Source organism: Arvicola amphibius, chromosome 9, assembly GCF_903992535.2.
Source record: "Arvicola amphibius chromosome 9, mArvAmp1.2, whole genome shotgun sequence".
Lineage (NCBI taxonomy): Eukaryota > Metazoa > Chordata > Mammalia > Rodentia > Cricetidae > Arvicola > Arvicola amphibius.
This window is the reverse complement of record NC_052055.2, coordinates 43,150,717-43,169,300: the sequence shown is the minus strand read 5'-3', so window position 1 is coordinate 43,169,300 and position 18,584 is coordinate 43,150,717. Positions and strand designations below refer to the sequence as shown.

General features: G+C 50.9%; 1 protein-coding gene across 4 annotated transcripts in view; it reads right to left on the bottom strand.

The window, feature by feature from the left end:
• Positions 1-5,215: 5,215 nt before the first annotated feature.
• The window catches only part of Arhgap8 (Rho GTPase activating protein 8), a 48,018-nt gene continuing 34,649 nt past the window's right edge, over positions 5,216-18,584 (bottom strand). For all 4 annotated transcript variants that reach the window (XM_038341601.2, XM_038341600.1, XM_038341599.1 and 1 more), the window contains exons 8-12: positions 11,248-11,321; positions 10,238-10,315; positions 9,411-9,539; positions 7,447-7,550; positions 5,216-5,645 (exon numbers count right to left, since the gene is read on the bottom strand). In XM_038341601.2, coding sequence (XP_038197529.1) covers positions 5,349-5,645; positions 7,447-7,550; positions 9,411-9,539; positions 10,238-10,315; positions 11,248-11,321 — 682 coding nt within the window. In that variant the 3' untranslated portion in view covers positions 5,216-5,348. The remainder of the gene's footprint in view (positions 5,646-7,446; positions 7,551-9,410; positions 9,540-10,237; positions 10,316-11,247; positions 11,322-18,584) is intronic.

Genomic DNA, 18,584 nt, shown 5'->3' with positions numbered 1-18,584 from the left:
GTGTCAGTTCCCAGTACCTATATGGTGTCTCACAACCATCTCTAACTCCAGGGGATCTGATGTCCTCTACTGGCTGTCATGGTCACTGCATGCACATTATATACAGACATGCCTGTTGCAAAACTCTCATAGACAGGTAAAATCAAAATAAAATCATACAGGCTTGGTGGCACATGCCTTTAGTCCTAGTACTCAAGATCTCTGTGAGTTTGAGCCCATCCTGATCTACATAACAAGTTCCAGGCCAGCCAAAAAAAAAAATAGGTAAACCTGAGAAATAACACCTAAGGTTGTCCTCTGACCTCCACATACTCAGGGCACACTGAACCCCTCATGCGTGCATGCATTAGAAATTAATTTCTTGCCTACATTCTGACTTCTTCTTTAACACACTGACTTGTGTATTTCTTCTTTTTAAAAACATTTTTATATACTTGAATTTTTCCCCTCTAGATATCATTGATCTTTTTTTTCAAGATTTATTTTATTCCATTGTATTCTTCATCCGATTTTAATTCCTTTAATTTACCCAGGCTTGTCTTATGACCCTGACTCTGGTCTACATTGGTAGCCACACCCCTCAGTTGTTGAGAATGATGTTCTGTAAACACTGTATAGATCCAAGTGTTCAGCTTGCTTATGTCTTCACTCTTCGTGACCCCCCCTCCCATACCCCATCCCTTTCTCCCTCCATCCCGAACACTGAAAGGTGTAACCCATAACCACTGAGGGGCGGGATACACGCTAGGCAAGTGCTCTACCACCAAGCCACATTCTCTACACCCCTCATTCAGTTTATTTCTGCTTAGTATGCATGTGCACATATGTGTGCATATGTGAGTATATGTATGCACATGTGTGTGGGCACACGCATGCCATGGCACGCATGTGGAGTAGTTCCTTCCTTCAACCATGTCCCAGGAATTGGACTCCAGTCACCAGGCTTGTATACAGGTAAGCACCTTTACCCACTGAGTCATCCCTCGGCATCCAACATTCAGTCTTTTAAAAAAATTATTTATTTTTGTTGTATGTGCATTAGTGTTTTGCTCACACGTATGTCTGTGTGAGAGTGTCAGAACCCCTGCAACTGGAGTTACAGACAGTTGTGAGATGCCATGTGGATGCTGGGAATTGAACCGGGATCCTCCGGAAGAGCAGCCAGTGCTCTTAACCACTGAGCCATCTCTCCAGCCCCCCACCAGTTTTAAATAACTGCTTCAGCTTGTATATCATTCAACATGCGTGAAATCATTCAGTGATGAGCAATTGTGGGCTTGCCGAGATTTCCTGCCGGTTTTTGGGTCACAGAGGTGTGACAAGCACAAATGGTCATCAGGAGAAACTCAGGTACAAATCGGCACATCCGTCACCCTGCAGCAATGCTCTGGTCCCCCTCCTGGGTCATTCCTAGACCCACAGTCTGATTTCCCCAGCTCACTGAGTTGCTCTCCCAGCATCTGCATCAGCCTGTGCCTCAGCCATCCATGAGTGACTTCTCTTTTCTGACTTCCATTTTCCCTCCCTGACATTTCCTGCCATGGCAAACCCTGGCGCATGTGGGTCTGGTGCCTGTGGTTCACTGTGAATGTCAGCCACAAGTTCTGGGCAGCCTGCTGAACCTCTGGAGCCATTGGAAATCTCTGTCGTTTCTGCAGAAGTGAATGTTTGACTAATTTATCCGGTGTGTCCTGGCGATGCTGACACCCTGGAATCCTTGTCCAGGCATTGTTGGCATTGTTTTAAGCCGGGACATTTTGTGTGCTTCCCGCATGTGATCGCTATAATCACTTTCTTTTGCTGTGGGAATGATCGGGAAATTGTGCCGAGACACAGGAAGGTGATGGGTCCACGCAATGCTGGGCTGGGATTCTACAATTACCATTTGTGAAGAGAAACTGTTATCAAAGGACCGGCAGGAGACCATCTTGGGGCACCTCTCCAAGTCAGGAAATTTGAAACATATATTTCACAGACACGCATTTCCCTGTAAACCCTGCTGCATAATGCATGAGGCTTGATTTAATGTCATTGTTAATTCGGGGCTCACAATGGCAGGCTCTTAGGGGAGCCATCATTTTTCCTCTTTCTTTCTTTCTCCCTGGCAGCAGAACTCTGAGACCCTTCGGGGTTATTCAGCATTCTGTGAGCACAGACATCATGATGATGGGGGGGAGGATGGGAGTGCATGTGTGCATTCATGGTGGCCTTTCCAGAGGCTGTGGTGGGGACATGGTGGGTCGGCTGCCTCAGGTTCCATACTGAGCCTTGCTGGGAGCCCACTTTGTTTGACTGTCTGGGGTCAGAGAGGAAGGGTTGTTAGGAAGAAGAGAGGAAGGAGAGAGGGGGAGGAGGAAGGGGTGGGAGAGAGGGGAGGAAAATAGGAAGAAAGGAAAAGAGAAAGAAAGATGCAGAGAGAAAGGAAGAATGAATGATAGAGGAGAAAGGAAAAAAGAGGGAGGAAAGCAAAGAGGAAAAAAAGAAATGAAGAAACCAAAGTGAAAGCAACAAAGGGAGAAAGAAAGGCTGTTAGGATAACAGAAAGAAAAAAAGGAGAAGGGGAAGAAGAAACCACAATGAGTTTCATGAAGCAGAGGAGAATCCATGCGCCTCTGGGCCTGGGAACGAGAGAGCAGCAGAAAAAGCAGAAAACACAGACAGAGCCTGTTGGGCGGGTCACGGGGTAGCCAACCCATGACTGGAGCTTGACTGGGGGCGACAGGAGGGGCTGTGGAGAAGAGAATCGAGGAGGCCAGTACGAAAGCCACCCAGGGCTCCTGTCAACACCGGGGGCAGGCGGGGCTTCGGAGGCAGTGCAGGCCAGGCTGGAGCCCTCGGCAGCAGGCAGGGCATTTGGTGAAGGGTATGTAAGCTGAGGGTCACTTCAGGCTGTTGGCACATGTGTACAGTGCTGACCAGCGGAGATGGATGCCAGGGAGACAAAGCTATTTTAGTCTCAGCTACCTCTCGGGGTCTCTGCCGTGTGCCAAGGTATCATCTACCTACCGCTCACCCTCAAGAACTGCGTGGTTGAGTTATCTCCCGCCCCCCCCCCCGTCCCCCCCCCCCGTCTCAATCCCCAGCAACTCTCAGGGTTTTAGCAGCTTATCCATTGGGTTGTGCTGTGTCCATAGCTAGGGCAGATCGTGTCTGAGCCTCGGGTTAGACATGCCGAGCAGTTTTGATACAACCAGGGAATAAATGTCGGCATAATTGTCCAGTGGCAGATACAAATAAACAGACATCCACATTTGGGATGTGCCCAGACAGGAATCAGGCAGAGAGCAAACATGCTGAGGCTAATAGGACCGGGGCTGGGAACTGCAATTCTAGCTCAAGGCACCACAGAGCTAGACTTTCCAGAGATGGATGGGTGCATGTGGTATAAGCCCCCACTGTCCAGTAGGGAAGAGAAAGCCCGGAGCCTCCCTCAGCCTCACTTCTCTGTGAAAACCACAGAGCAGAAGCCCTCATAGGTTTGGACACAGCTATACTGGTTAATTTCTGACACAAGCTACAGTTATCTGGAAAGAGAAATCTTAGTTGAGAAAATTCCTCCGTCAGATTGCTTGTAGGCAAGTCTGTAGGGCATTTTCATGACTGATGATTTTTTTTTTATTTTTTTTATTTTTTATTATCTTATGACTGATGATTGATGTATGATTGCCCAGCTCTCTAGGGACAGTGGCATCCATGGGCTGGTGCTCCCAGCCCAGAAAGCAGGCTGAGTAATCCATGAGGAACAAGCCAGTAAGCAGTCCTCCATGGCCTCTGCCTCAGTTGCCCTGCCCTCCCTTCATGGACGCCTGTAACCCGTGAGCTGAAGTTTTGGGCACCGTGTTTTCAACAGTGGACTCAGTCTCTTTGTGTCGTCTGCATCTCTGGGGCAGAAGAGGGAACGTTTCAATGACTGCTTAAAAGAGAAGGGGCTGCCCTGCAGGATCAGTCAAGTGGGTCCCCAGGAATCAGGTGTTTGCAGATCCACTCACCAGGCGGCAATACTGTCTGGATCAGAATGATGTATTAGCAGGGTCCCGGTTCTCAGGCAGGTCTCCATTCTCTGTGAGTCCTGTAGTGTTAGCCACTGAGTAAAGTCTGTGCCTTCAGGGATGCGGAATGTTCTCCACAGACTCCTGTGTTTAAAACTTGGCCTTTAAACAATTTGTTTAAAAGAATTGTTGTGACAATGTTCTGGAAGTTTCTGTAAACTTTAGGAGAGGAGGAAGTGGGTCACTCAGGGGTGGACTGTGAGGCTCATAGCCTGATCTAACTTCCTGCCTCGATTCTACTTCCTAGTAGAAGAAGGTCCCACAATGCAGCCCTTCCTTTAACACCATGTTGGACAGGCACTGGGGTCACCACACAGTTTGGAACAGCCCCCATATAGACCTGGAGGGACTGACAGCAGGTATCTGAGGTGGGCTTTTATCCCCAGCATCTATCCCCTTCTGTCTGCAGCAGGAGCGTGAAGGCAGCTGACATACAGCTCTCCTTGTGATAATTGTTAACTATGGATGATCTGGATCCCTGCAGGAAGCCTGTGACCCAAGCCTAGCCCTTCAGTGTATCCTCTGGTCACAGGGATTGGTCCAGGATGATAACATATCGAACTTTTTGCTGGTGACTTTGCTGCACTGCATTTGATAATGCTCAGGGTCCCTTCTACAACCCCAAGGGGACAGTCTGTCTGAGGCCCCAGATCTGGAACCCTCTGGCAGGCTGGCTGCCCAACAGCAGCTCCTCTTGTGTGGAGGGCCTTCCATGCTCCTTTCCCCACTGTGGCCAACCAGCTTGGCAGTGGACATGTTTCTCCATGGGGCCCTGAGCATTGCTGCCCATGATCTCGAAGACCATCTTTGTACAGTGTGTCTCTGCCCAAGGCACTGTGTGCCCCATGCTACCTGCTGGAGGATAGGAATAACTGGTCAGAGAGCTAAGTCTCCCCAGATGATAGCCAACCCAGCAGGGGCATGTACGAGTCCCCCAAGGACCCTTGAACTGTCAGGTAACCCATGGATTGTGACCAACGTACAGTGTGAGTCACAGGTCGGATGGCCTGTCACATAGAGACTCCTCTGGGCCCCTTGCCCACACATTCACATTCCCTTGAGGTCACATTGCACTATGGTTCAAAACAGCCACTCACCCTCACACATGTATTTCATTTCAGCCATAGGCTAGATCCATGATGGACCCAACAATCAGAACCACCAAATTCTCACTAAAAAGTTCTGGGTTCATTTAATTCCTGTGTCTTCTTACAGACAATAAGTTCATAGGACAAACAGGGACACAGATGCAACCCAGGCTGCAAGGCGGCATCTCCAACTTGAAGTGTCTCCCGCCAGTCAGGGGACACGGAGGCGCGGCAAGTATGGTGAGGCCCGGGGCGTGCCTGTCGGCGTGAATCCTTTGGTGACAGGACCAGCCTGTTCTACTTCCACGGTGTTCTGCGTGTGCTCCCTGGGGGCCTCCCGGGCACTGAAGACTTTGTCGTAGTACTCAATCAGCAGCTCCGTGAAGAGGTTCAGAGGCACCAGGGCGCTCAGGGAAGCCACCCCCTGAGATGGCCAGATCAAGTTCAGCCCGAACACACATGCCAGGTTTGAGCTGGTCATCTTGTTTGAAATGCTCTCCTGAGATACCTGAAAGAGGACACAAAGGAAATGAATGAGAAATGAATCCCCAGGCATCAGCAGCCTAGACTGTCCTCACCCTAAAGAAGACTAGTGTGGTAGGGAGAGTTCTCGAGGATTCTGTCCTCACCCCGAGGGGCTAGTGTGGTGGAAAGAGCTCTGGAGGCCAGAGGGAGCGGGCTGGGGAGACGGTTCAATTCATCTCGCCAAGTGCTCGCCACACCAGCCAGTTTGGTCCCCCGAATAATCTAGTGCACACGTGTAATCCCAGCACCAGGGAGGCAGTGACAGGTGGATCCCTGGGGCTCACTGGCCAGCCAGCCCAGCCTACTTGGTGAAGTCCAGGCCAGGGAGAGACCCTGTCTCAAAAAACAACAATGGAGCCAGTGACATGGCTCAGGGGGTAACGGTAGCTTCTGCGGAGCCTGGCAATCTGAGTTCAATCCCTGGGGCTGACACAGATGTCTGAGAGAACCTGTTCCCTGCAAACTGTCTTCCAACCTCCATGTGTGCATGCTGTAGCCTATGTACACATGTGTATGCATGCACACACACAAACAAACAAACAAACAAATAAATAATAAGCAAACAAAAGAGTTCTGGAATGGAGGCCGCAGGTAATGTCAAAATCCTATGTGGCCACTCCCCCACTTGAGACCTCAGTTTCACAGTTTTTTCCATCTGAAAGGTTCTGCCCTTGGTGCTGTGATGACCCTCTGACCTCCCCCCAGCCCACATTCTGACTTCCAGGATCTCAGGAGTACCCCATCAACTCCCCTTCCACTTTGGCAGACTCAGGGAGTGGGGACCCAGCACTATAGATCTTAGCCAGGTGCACTCTGACTTCTGTCATATGGTTTGATGAACTGAACTCAGACTTGTGGGTACGGGGGTGAAAACCAAGTGCTTTCTACTTGGTGGACAGGGACTCCCATCCTTCTGACATGGCTACCTGGATAAGTAGGATTCGGTACTCCCCATTTTGTAGATGAGGAAACTGAGCCCAGAGGGCACAGAAGACCTGCCTCTGAGCCCTTATGTAGGAGCGACAGAACAAAGACCAGCCCACACCAGTGCCTGAGGAGGAAGCCTAAGAAATCTGCTCTCCATAAGAGGGTCTGAACACATCCTCGCTCGAGTGAAAAGTCACCAGGCAACAGCAAGAGAGGCAGAATTGTTTGTAGTGGATGTGGGGTAGGGTAGAGGGCAGGTGGTGGGGGGGGGTGGCTCGGTAGCTGAAGATCTTGCCACAGGACCTGAGTTCAACTCCCAGTATCCACAAAAAAAAAAAAAAAAAAAGTGTGGCAGCCTATGCCTCCAATTCACACCCTGGGGTATGGGAGTATAAGACAGGACTATCTATCCCTGGATCGCACTGGCCAGCTAATAACGGCTGGCTGAATAAATGTGCTCTAGGTAAGAGTCTGTCTCAAAACATAAGAGTGACTGAGGAAGACCTCTAACATTGACATTTGTCCTCTGCACGTACATTCACACATATTCATGCACGCACACATGCATGAACATGTATATGAATATATACCATACACACAAAGCCAAGAATGTGACGTCATATGACAAGACTGTCCCCTCTGTCCCTCCTGGCTCCCATCCCTGGGCATCACATCAGACTGTCAAGCTTCTCAGAGGAGCCTGGCTGGACCTTGAGTGACATCCTTTGGTGGTTAGAGTGGAGTGGGCGTGACTTTGAACCTGGGAAAAAATAGTGTGGTTCTGTGCTGATGAGAGGCCCCAGGGCCAGTCCTGGGACTGGGCTTCCTCATCCTGAGAGGCAGCTAACTCTACTTACCTCATGCAGGAAGCCCATGAGGTAGCGGAGGACGGTGTAGTTGTGCTCCGGCAGGCTCTGCAGGATCAGGCGGCAGTGGGTCACACGCAGGCTGCTCTCCACACCTGCAATGGCATGAGGCTGCTGGCCCGGGCGGTACAGTCCTAACAGCAGTCTGGCCGTGTAACTCGCTAACACCCTACTACTTCTGCCAGGCTCCTTCCTCCTCTGTGTAATTGCCTCAGAAACGACTGATCGCTGGCAAGCAGGGCAGTGTGTCACTCTGCAAACAGGAAAAGGCTAGACCAGGGCCAGCAATTAACACAGACTGCAGCCCACATCTGGCCCAGCATGTTTCTTTGTCAATAAAGGCTTTATTTGTTCTCTCTACCTCCCAAGTGTTGGCATGAGAGGCGTGTACCACCATGTCAGCGATCAGCAATGTTTTACTTGAACACAATGTAACCGTGCGTTGACACATTGCCTGGGGTGGCTTGAGGCTTACAGCGAAGGGGCCAGCAGCTGCCATGGAGACTATGTGGCTGGGAAGGCTGAAACATTTACTCTCTGGCCTCCTCTAGAATAAATGCAACTTCCTATGAGTCTTAATACACAGATCACCACGCTTTGCTGTTCTTGGGGAAAGCCCCACATTCCGGGGTGGAGACAGGGGGCTGGATCTAACTGTTTTCACACATAGACCCTCAGTTCCCACCATTGCCCTCAATTTGAGTTTTGTTTTGAGACAAAGCCAGGCTGGCTTCAAACTTGTCGTATAGCTGAGGATACCCTTGAACTCCTGGTCCTCCTGCCTCCATTTCCCAAGTGCTAGGATTACAGGTGTATTCCTGGTTTATCTAGTGCTAGGGATGGAAGCCAGGTGCTCTACCAACCAATCTACACAATCAGACCCTCCACCCACAGACGTGTGCACAGCCCTGTTCCTGAGACCCCAGCCTCTGACACACCACTGTCCCCCTGCTAATCATGTGCAATGACTAGGAGACCCTGGAGCTGTACAAACACTCCTGCCGGGACCCAGGATTCCCGCCTATGAAGCCTGAGGGCTTTCTAATAAAAAAGGGAACCGAGCTGTGGTTGCTTAGTCATCTTGGTGGATGGTGGACAAGGAGTGTCCTTGCCATTCCCATTTCCAGGGAAACGAGTGGCGGCCAGCTCCAGGCTGTGGTGACACGGTCTCAAGCCCCTCTTCAGAGAACAATGGCCTCAGAGAGGACATGGGAGGAACATAAGCCACCTTGGCTATTATGGTGGTCCCCCTTACCCTTCCCGGGGAAGCAGGCAGAGCGGCAGAATGTCACAATAATGGCTCTGTGACAGCAGTCAGCTGAGTGTATTCTTACTTGTTCTGAGCCAAGGGTGACCTTGAGGTCCTGATCCTCCTGCCTCTGCCTTCCAGAGGAGGAGTTACATCTACACAGCACAGTGCCTACTTTATTTGGCACTGGGGTGGGATCTGGGGCTTCCTGCATGCAGGTGAGAGCTCTGTTCACTGAGCTGCATCCCTACCCCCTGCCGTGCTGTCAATCCTCAGAAAAGCCCCAGTGAATGCAGAGGGAAGTGAGAGCAGAGGGGCTGCAGGGCTTTCCCAGGTCACACAACTGGTGACAGTCAGCTCTGGACAGGGGCGACGATTCTCCTGACTCCTGGGCCACCAGTGTTCTTGTCTCTGGAGACTATGGCCATCAGGAAGCTTTCACAGGGCTCCCAGGAAGGGCCTGCATAGTTTACTTGAAGGAGAATTATTGCCACCTGAGTAGGGCCACCTGCAAGCTAGGGTCACTCTCCCAAACCCTAAGGACAATATGGCCTACTCAATGTCAGCAACAGCCTACAGCCTCACTGAATAGAGGGTGACCCCAAGTTCCCCTCTGCTGATCCACAGGGCGGGGCAGAAATGAGGCCAAGGTTAGGCAAACACTGCCTCAGCCGAGACAGAGGCCGGAGTTGGCTCAGGTACATACTGGTGATCCCGAGAATCTGCTCATAAGCTTGGAAGGTCAGCAGTGGCTGGGGCAGCTCGCGCAGGAAGGTCTTCAGGATCACGGCTGGGACATGTATGTCTCCGTAGTCATCAAAGTTCACCGGCTTCCCTGAACACAGGAGGGCACAGCTGAGCAGCTCACTCAGCCCACGGCTTGCGAGCTGGAGGGGGAGGTCACAGCCGTGTGTCCCAGGGAGGCCTCTGTCCCCACTGCCTCCCTCTTCTAGGGTGCCCATGGAGCCAGCCATTGGTTTCCTCCAGGTAAGATTTGGCTCTGCATGGAGATTGAAGCTCCAAGGTCAGGGCCTTGGCTCTGGGACTCCACACAGGACCAGGTTGGTGTCTAATGCCCAGTTCGGGACTGTGTGGACCTAGTATTTGATGACTGAATGTACAATTATAGGAACATGGCGGGCTCAAAGCAGGGCTGGGGGCAAGTGTTCCTGGGAGCAAGACAGCTACTTGCTTAGTGATATTTTGGGGGTACCCCCAGCTCAGATGCCAGTTCGGGGCTGCCTATGGAAAGCCATAACATGATTCCCCTACCTTGAAGTGTTAGTTCAAACCATGTGACCACGTGGTGTCAGTGGAGAAGGTACACGGGCAATAGGGGCTGGGGCAGCACCTTGCCTAGCAGACTGGTGTCTGGACACAGGATCCCCTTGCTCTACAGTGGGATGGTGGCTGGAGTTCCCAGGCAGCAGCCTTGCCCAGATCTGTCTCTAGGGTTAGGTGGGATATGGAATTACCGAGAACTGGGGAGTGGCAGTCGAGAATCAGGCAGGAGGGAGGGGTCTGGGGCATCACCTTGATCATACAGTCGCTGCACCTGGCGGACAGTCTGGGCGCTGGCTGATCTCCGGAACAGACCCTCCGTGTGCAGCCCTGCAGGAAGAAGAGACTAGACATCTCAGTTCCCAGAACTCCGGCCTGCCTGAGATTCTGCGAATCCCCTCTCTGCGGCATCAACCTCCCATGGCCACAGGTCAGGCTTTTCCTGATGTCCCACCTAATGGTCCTCTCTCCCTAAGAGGAAGGAGTGCAGAAACACACAAGCCTGAGCTCCAGTTGCCCCTGCCGCCTAGCAGCTTGTGACCCTGATTCTGCACCAACAGTTTCTACATCACCAGGCCCTGGCTGGCTTCACAACCAGGAGAGAAAGTGAGGCCCGAGCCTGCACTACATGGGGAACAGCACCCTAGAACACAACAGAACACTAGGCAGCAGCCTGGAAGCTAGAGTCCTTCTGGCCTCTCCTGCATCTCCTTCCTAGCTTTTCCACAGACCCACAGTGATGCACACATACCCAAGGAGGCTACATTGTACATGCAATGCTTCTTTCTGCCTTCAAGCCATGATCTCAGAAAGCTGTGAGGCCCAAGCCTTCCAAGTCAAAGGGTATACCCACCCATGGGCCATAGAGCCTGCAGACTCAGGCTCAGCCCAGTCAGTGAACCTACTGCTCACAGGGATGCACACACCCAAAACTCTGTGAGTCAGGCATTGGTATTAACCCCACTGGACAGACCAGGGGAAGGTGGCCCAGATAAGGTAAGCAGCTGGCTCAAGGTCATGCAGCAAGCACACAAAAGACAGACAGACAGACAGACAGACAGACACACACACACACACACACACGTGCACACACATACACACAGGTATTTAAAGTCAGATCATTTAAGGCCACACCTGGGGCCACTGTGCATCTCATGCTTGCTCAGGTCTCAGCTCCAGCAGTTTGTAGGGTGTTCAGGATCTGAAACAAAGCCCTTCTAGAAAGGCGCTGTTGAGTGACCTAGCCAAAGCTAGCTCCTTACCTTTCTCCCTCAGGTATGTCACTGTCCACCGCAGCACAGGCGGGATGAGTTCACCTTGATTTTTGTCTTTGAGGCTGAGGAGGAAAAGAGTACTGGCTTATTCCAGACCTTGATGGCAGGCACAGCCAGCAGAAGGCCCTTGGATTCCCCTTTCTGAGAAAATACAACATCAAGGATTGTCCAGGGAGAGACACAAGCTCAGGCTCCACAAACGGACATGAGAGTCCAAACATTTGGAAGGACAACACAATGCTGTAACTCAACCCAGAATAAACTGAGGAGAACCTCAGAGACTGGAGGCTTCCCAGAGGATACTTCAAGGCGGAGGTTTTGAGGGATGAGTAGGAGCTTGCCAGAGGGCAAAAGAGTGAAAGGGAAAAACAGCATTACAGACAAGAAGACACACAGAGAGACACAAGAAAGTCTGACTGTGACTGTGAGCATGGACCTAGGAGACCAGACTAGGTGTTCATCCAGTTTTAAAATGCACTTGCTGGGGATGGTGTCACACGCGTTTAATCCAAGCATGCGGGAGGCAGAGGCAGGCGGATGGATCCTGGTCTACATACATAGTGAGTTCCAGGACAGCCAAGACTACAGAGAGACTCTTCTCAAAAAAAAAAAAAAAAAAAAAAAAAAAAAAAAAAAAACAGAGAACAGGGAGGTGGAGTGTGCACAGGAGCCCTGATGCTGCCAGTCAAACCCAGCACTGACCTTGCTGAGCCGCTCCTTCCCCTTCTGTTGAGTGAGTGTGGTACGAGGCTTGTCTTGTGGGCTGGCTGTGAGATTAGCAGGGGACACATGAAACATCAACAAACCTGCTCTCTTCCCACGTGGGCGGTCCTTGGATGTAGGGATGAACCTATGTGGGTGGTCCTTGGATATTAGGGGTGAACCTATGTGGGCAGTCCTTGGATATTAGGGATGAACCTATGTGGGTGGTCCTTGGATATTAGGGGTGAACCTATGTGGGCAGTCCTTGGATATTAGGGATGAACCTATGTGGGCGGTCCTTGGATATTAGGAGTGAACCTTAAATGCTTGGCTCAGTTCAACCATGATGCCCATGTCACAGCAGTGATGGCTGCCACACACCCTGACTCTGTGCGTGGTTTGGTTTCATGGAAATCTTTCTCTCTGCTAAAACCACACGGGTAGGACCCTGGAGAGGCACCAAGTAGCCTCTCCAGAGATGTCCAGGAATGAATGGACCTTCCCAGCCTGTCCCATGTCAGCTTCCCCTTAGCCAGCTCTCAGGAAGGAGGTGATGTCCTGGGGATGGGGAGGAGGGACAGGGTGGCGCCTGCTGCAACACTACTTTCTAGGGAGCCAGATGGCCCATGCCAGGCCTTCCCAGAGCTATGCTACTGCTAACCAGATCCCTACCCTCCTGAGCCCCAGGATCCCTGGTTCTGGAAAGCAAGGGTACTGGGAGAACCTCTCCAGTAGGGATTGTTGTTAAGCAAAAAGTGGTGCTGGTGGCAGAAATCATCCTCATGCCAGGACTGAGTGGTGTCCCCAAGCAGAACACAAATAGCCCATGGCAGAAGGACACATTTGGACCCAGTAAACTGTGCTGACTGTCCAGCTCACACAGCAAATGATCAAGCTGGCCATCATTCTCAGAGAGTCCCGCTCAGCACGAGACAAGGCTGAGCCACTAAAGACCCCTCTGCCCGGTGCTTTGCTGCCCTTTGCTATTTAAAGCAGAACCTTCAGGGACCCGCAGTGCCTTCGGGACCATCCAACCAGGTCCCCAGGGGAGAGATTTTCCCCAGCCTCAGGCCCACTGGCCTGTGGATCTAAGGAGTGGCATTCTACCTCTGCCTATCAGGGCTTCCAGCAACTGGAGACCTGACCAGAAGTTGCTGCTACCTACAGGGCATCTCCAGTTCTGAATTTCTGCAAGTACCCCACAGTCCCATGCCATCTCTCACTCCTCCAGTCCCTACTTGCTGGCCCAGAGAATGACTTCCACCATGGACTCAGAGAGTCAGTGGCGAGAATAACAACTGCGTAGGAGAGCAGATGGACTCACTTTTTCCCCAGGCAGCTATGATCAAGGTAATGTGGAAATGTCACACCATGTCCCTCCTGAGCACCTCAATGGCACTGCCCAGGAACAGGTCTTTGTAAAGATTCTTGGGCACATTAAACCCATCCCCTGAGCTGAGGTTCCAAGAGGCACCTGCAGAAGCGGCGTGGAACACAGAGCAATGTCCAGGAGGATGGGGATACTTTGCTCATAAGCCTTGCTTGTCCCCTGGGAGAAGGGCTTGGCGTCAGTCAGAGCGAGGTTTTCCTGCTTTTGCATGCATTGTACACATTGAATGCATAAACAGGAGTGCAGGGTGGGGAGGGAAGAGCCGTCGCAATGAAGCGGGTTAGCAGGTTGCAAGCAGAGTGAGCACCTGGGTCTGTCCCAGGGTGCTGGCTTTCAGCCCTCCAAGACAGTCAGTGTCTTCTGAGCCTGCCCCAGACCTCTGAGATGGTCATTTAGTTCCCAAGATGGGAAGGATGGCTGCAACTCCCACTACCATAGAGCCCCTTGGCCACAGGGTCAGGGCCAGGGAGGTCCTGGGTGCCAAGGCAGCTGGACAGTGCCAATGGGTTGGTGGCAGCTGACTGCATCACACGTCTTTGTTGGTGACGTAAACGTAAAAGGGTAAATGATGTTAGTGGCATCATTCCTTGCCCATTTTGATGGAGGACAAGCTGAAGCTCAGAGAGGTAAATTATTTTTCTTGAAGTCACACTGCTTAGTGTGGGCTACAGCTAGGGTTGAAATCAGGCTAAGCGATGGCTCAGCAGTAAAATGTGGGCACTCTCCTTCCCAGGGGATCTGAGTTCAGTTCCCAACACCTATATACATATATGTGTGTCAGTTTGTAGCCCTTGGAGCCTGGAAAATAGCACCAGATATTATATACAAAAACAGACGTGTGTGTGTGTGTGTGCGCGCATGCATGTGTGTATTTTAAAAGGACTTTTCTGCATATCCCTGGCTGTGCTGAAACTCACTATATATACCAGGCTAGGCTGGCCTTGAATTCACAGATCTCCACCTGCTTCTGCCTCCTGAGTGCTGGGATTAAAAGCATGTACCACCATACCTGGCAACACACAAAATGCACAGACTACAGCTTGTTTATTGAGTTGGGGTCTGGAGGCTGTGGGGGTGCTAGGAGGTGACAGGACAGCAGGACTCAGAAATGCTGTGGCCTCACATCTATGGAGCCAGTCTTCTCTGGATGAGGAACTAGAAATGGCTGCACAATTGTCTTGAAACTCTGCTGCTGTGGAGGGCCCATTCCTACTTCTGTTGCTATAGCAAGAGGCCTGATGCTGTATCATTTACTAATAAAACATATTCCTTTCTTATAGTTCTGGAGGCAGGAAGTTTAAGTGGGGGGGGGGGGTCCTGCATCTGCCTGGCTCCTAGCCAGGGCTTCTCACAAATCATAATGTGGCAGAAGGGGGCTGAGCACAAGAGAGGAAAAAGCATGAGGGGCTCCTTACCTACCTTCCCGCAGGCAAACGCACTAGAGAGAACACCCAGGTCTACTCATGAGGGTGGAGCCTGTGTCTGGGTGCCTCTCGCTTTGTCTCATAGCTCTGCAGAGAACAGCAATTCCATCCAACAAACTGGCTTCCAGGGATGCTGATACCATAGCCTGGGGCCTCAGCAGGTTGAGCCAGCATGCAGAGCACAGAACCAGGGTCCAGGGCAGCCCACTCCCCACCACTAGGCCAGTCAGAAGGAACCAGGTCAGATACTCTCAGGACATCAACAAAGCATGACACAGGGCTGGGGATGAAGCACCCAAAGGCAAAGCTCCTGATGTGTAAGCCCTGGAACCTGGAACAAAAAGCCAGGCAAGTAGGATGTGTTTATAATCCCTGTGCCAGGGACACAGAAACAGGCAGATCTGTGGGCCTCACTGGATAGCCAGTCCAGTCCATAATCATTTGAGCCCCAGGCCAGTGAGAGATCTTGGCTTGAAAAATAAGGTGAGTGATACCCGAGGAACAACACCTGAGATTGTTCTCTGGCTTCCACATGCGCGCGCGCACACACACACACATGCACACACACACACACACACTCACACTCACACATCAAGACAATCTACAAAACAGGAGACTATATTTACAAAGCATATTTTATAACAATCCAGCATCCAGGGGCTGGAGAGGTGGATCAGTGATTAAGAGCATTAACTACTCTTTTAAAACATCTATCTGGTTTTGATTCCTGGATCAGAACCATCCTAACTCTGGTTCCAAGAAATCCAACACTTTCTTGCATCCTCCACAGGTGTAATGCATAGACATACATGCAAGCAAAACAACCCATACACATTTTTAAAAAAGGCAACTTGGCCGGGCGGTGGTGGTGCACGCCTTTAATCCCAGCACTCGGGAGGCAGAGGCAGGCGGATCTCTGAGCTTGAGGCCAGCCTGGTCTACAAGAGCTAGTTCCAGGACAGGCTCTAGAAACTACAGGGAAACCGTCTCGAAAAAACCAAAAAAAAAAAAAAAGGCAACTTTATTTTTTAAAAACCCTAGTATTTAGACTGTATTTTATATCTATCTATCTATCTATCTATCTATCTATCTATCTATCTATCTAGTGTCTAAGCATTTTGCCTGCATATATGTCTGTGCACTCTATGTGTGCAATGCCTGTGGAGGCCAGAAGAAGGCTCTAAAGCCCTTGGAACTGGAGTTACAGACAGTTGTGAGCTTCCATGTGAGTGCTGGGTACTGAACGTGGGTCCTCTGGGAGAGCAGCCAGGACTCTTAACCACTGAGGCATCTCTCCAGACCCCTAGAATATATATTTTTACAGCCTTTACAAAAATAAAAAAGACAAAAAGTCAAAGGATCCAAAAGACATCTCTCCAAAGAAGTGATGTGAGCAGCCATTTATATAAAGAGACACATGGCATTGCTGGTCACAAGAATGAAATGAGAGACTCAGTGGCCTTCCTTCCACACCCACCAGAAGGCCACAGTGAAGGAGGAAGACAATGATGAGTGTTAGCTGCTGATGTAGGAGCTGGAACTCAAACTGCTGGTGGGAATGGGAAGTATTGGGGCCACCTTGGAAAATGGCCTGATGGGCCCTCATGTGGATCATCTACTTTTCCCTGTGACACAATCCCTGAGAAAAAGCCACTAAACGGAGGGGTGGGGCATTTGGGCTCACACTTTGAGGAGACACAGTCCGTCATGGTGGAGAGACATGACCACAGGACCAGCTCACAGTGGCAGTGGGAGCCCACTGTGCCTGCTCACACCACCAGGGATCAGGAAACAACAGGGACCGGTAGTGGAGCTGGATTATAATCCTCAAGTCCCTCTCCCTGGTCACCTACTTCCTCCAGCAAGACTCCACCCCTGAGGGTTCCACAAACTCCCCAAACAGCACCACCAGCCAGGGACCAAATATCCAGCACAGAAGCCTGGGTAGGGGTGGAGGTGGGGTGCATTTCTCCTTAAAGCCATAACGTTATGCAACCCCGTGACTCGGCTCCTAGCTGTAGATCCAAGAGAACAGACACCCAGAAACTATAATCTTGTGTGTCAATTTTTAGAACACCATCATGCATAATAATGAAAACATGGAAACAACCAAAATATCCAGTAATTGCTGGAGAACCAACAGAATCTGCTACGGCTACATAATAAATATATCCAGGCTACACACTCTATGGACCTCGGATGTGACGCCAGGCCAGAGAACACAGCTAAAAGGGCCTACGCTTGGTGCGGTTCCATTTCATGTCTAGAATTTAGAGATGGAAAGTGGGCTTGTGTCTGTGAGGGGCTTGTGAGGGAGGAAGGGCAACAGATGTGGACAGAATGTTCTGGCATTAGACAAGGTAGCAGTACCCATGGCTGTAACAACCTCACCCATAGAACGGTATACTTAGAACAGAGAAAGCTTACCCAGTAATCCAGGCCTGGACAGTTCCTGGAAGTGCATGTAGGTCAGCCCTGCAATGGTCACAGTATCCTACTCTGAGAAGCAGGTGGGGGATGCGGGGTTTGTACATGCGTGTGTGAAGGGGAGGAGTCTATACATCCTATTTTGTGTGGAGCCAACAGGGAATGCTTCTAGAGGAGGGGATAGCGAAGGGACCATATTCGGCATGCTGTGTGGCAAGGCCCACGGTCACGAGGAGAGCAACAGTTCATCTCTGGACTTGTCCTCTTTCCTAGATTCACGGCTGCCCAGAGGGGACTCACATCTCTCTCCTCGGGAATGACAAGCCAGCCTTTATGTTTCTGCAGTGTCGGGGATGGAACCCATGGCTTTGCACATGCTAGACAAGCTGCTCTGAGCCCTGGCTCAGCCTGAGTGAGACCTCTGACTTCCTGACTCTGCCTTCCTCTGTTGGCTTAAGCTGCTCGTTCCAAGTGATGACTTTCTGTTGTGAACTTAAATCAGCGAATTAACATTGGCGAATAGGCTTTGGTTATGAATTTTAATGTCTTCCATTCATTCGCAGTCCAAACAAATTAGATATCTGGTGCTTTATTTAATACGTTTATTGCCATTTTATTATAGTCATTGGCAATGAGACAACATAAAATATTAATTTAAAGGAGCAATCACAGATTATCTCTTAAAGTGGCGTGTACGGAATGTATTCAAAGGCATCTGATGCTGCTTGCTGTTCCCTAAAGAGATAACGAAGTGGGCTTTTCTGCGTGGTGTTAGAGTGGATCGCGGTGGTAACGCAGACTAGGCAAGTGCTCACCACCAAGCTGCACCCCAGCTCTGTCTGTCTGATGGACCAATTGTCAAGAGCAGTAACTGGCCCTGGGACAGGCGTAACTAGCAGTGTGACAGTCCCAACAGTGTCCTGCGCACTGACTCTATGTCGGTACACCCGGCAGGTGCTCAGGTCACAAGACCAAAGGCGTCCCTGGTGACCTGGCTGTGTAGCTGTTTGCTTAGGAATGAAGCACCCCCTCCTGGAGAGGGGAGGAAGGGGGAGGAAGGAGGAAGGTTCCCAAAGCTCATGACATTCACTAGAAACTTACAAGTTTCTGTGGTTTGTGTAAGATTATGTAAACAGTGAACAAGGCTGGGAAGGGAACACTCTCGGAGATTTCTACAAAATCCCCAGGCGCTCCAAGGGATGTGGCCTGGGCCATCACCCATGCTGGCTGTGGGGCTTCTCAGTGATGCAGTTGCCTGAGTCATCCACGCTTCTCATGAGTGACCCCATTGACACATTGGTCTGCAGACTAGACTTGGACTGAACCTCCTCTTAGTCTGTCAACCCCTCCCATCTGAGGTGAACAAAAATAGGCTCCTCCAG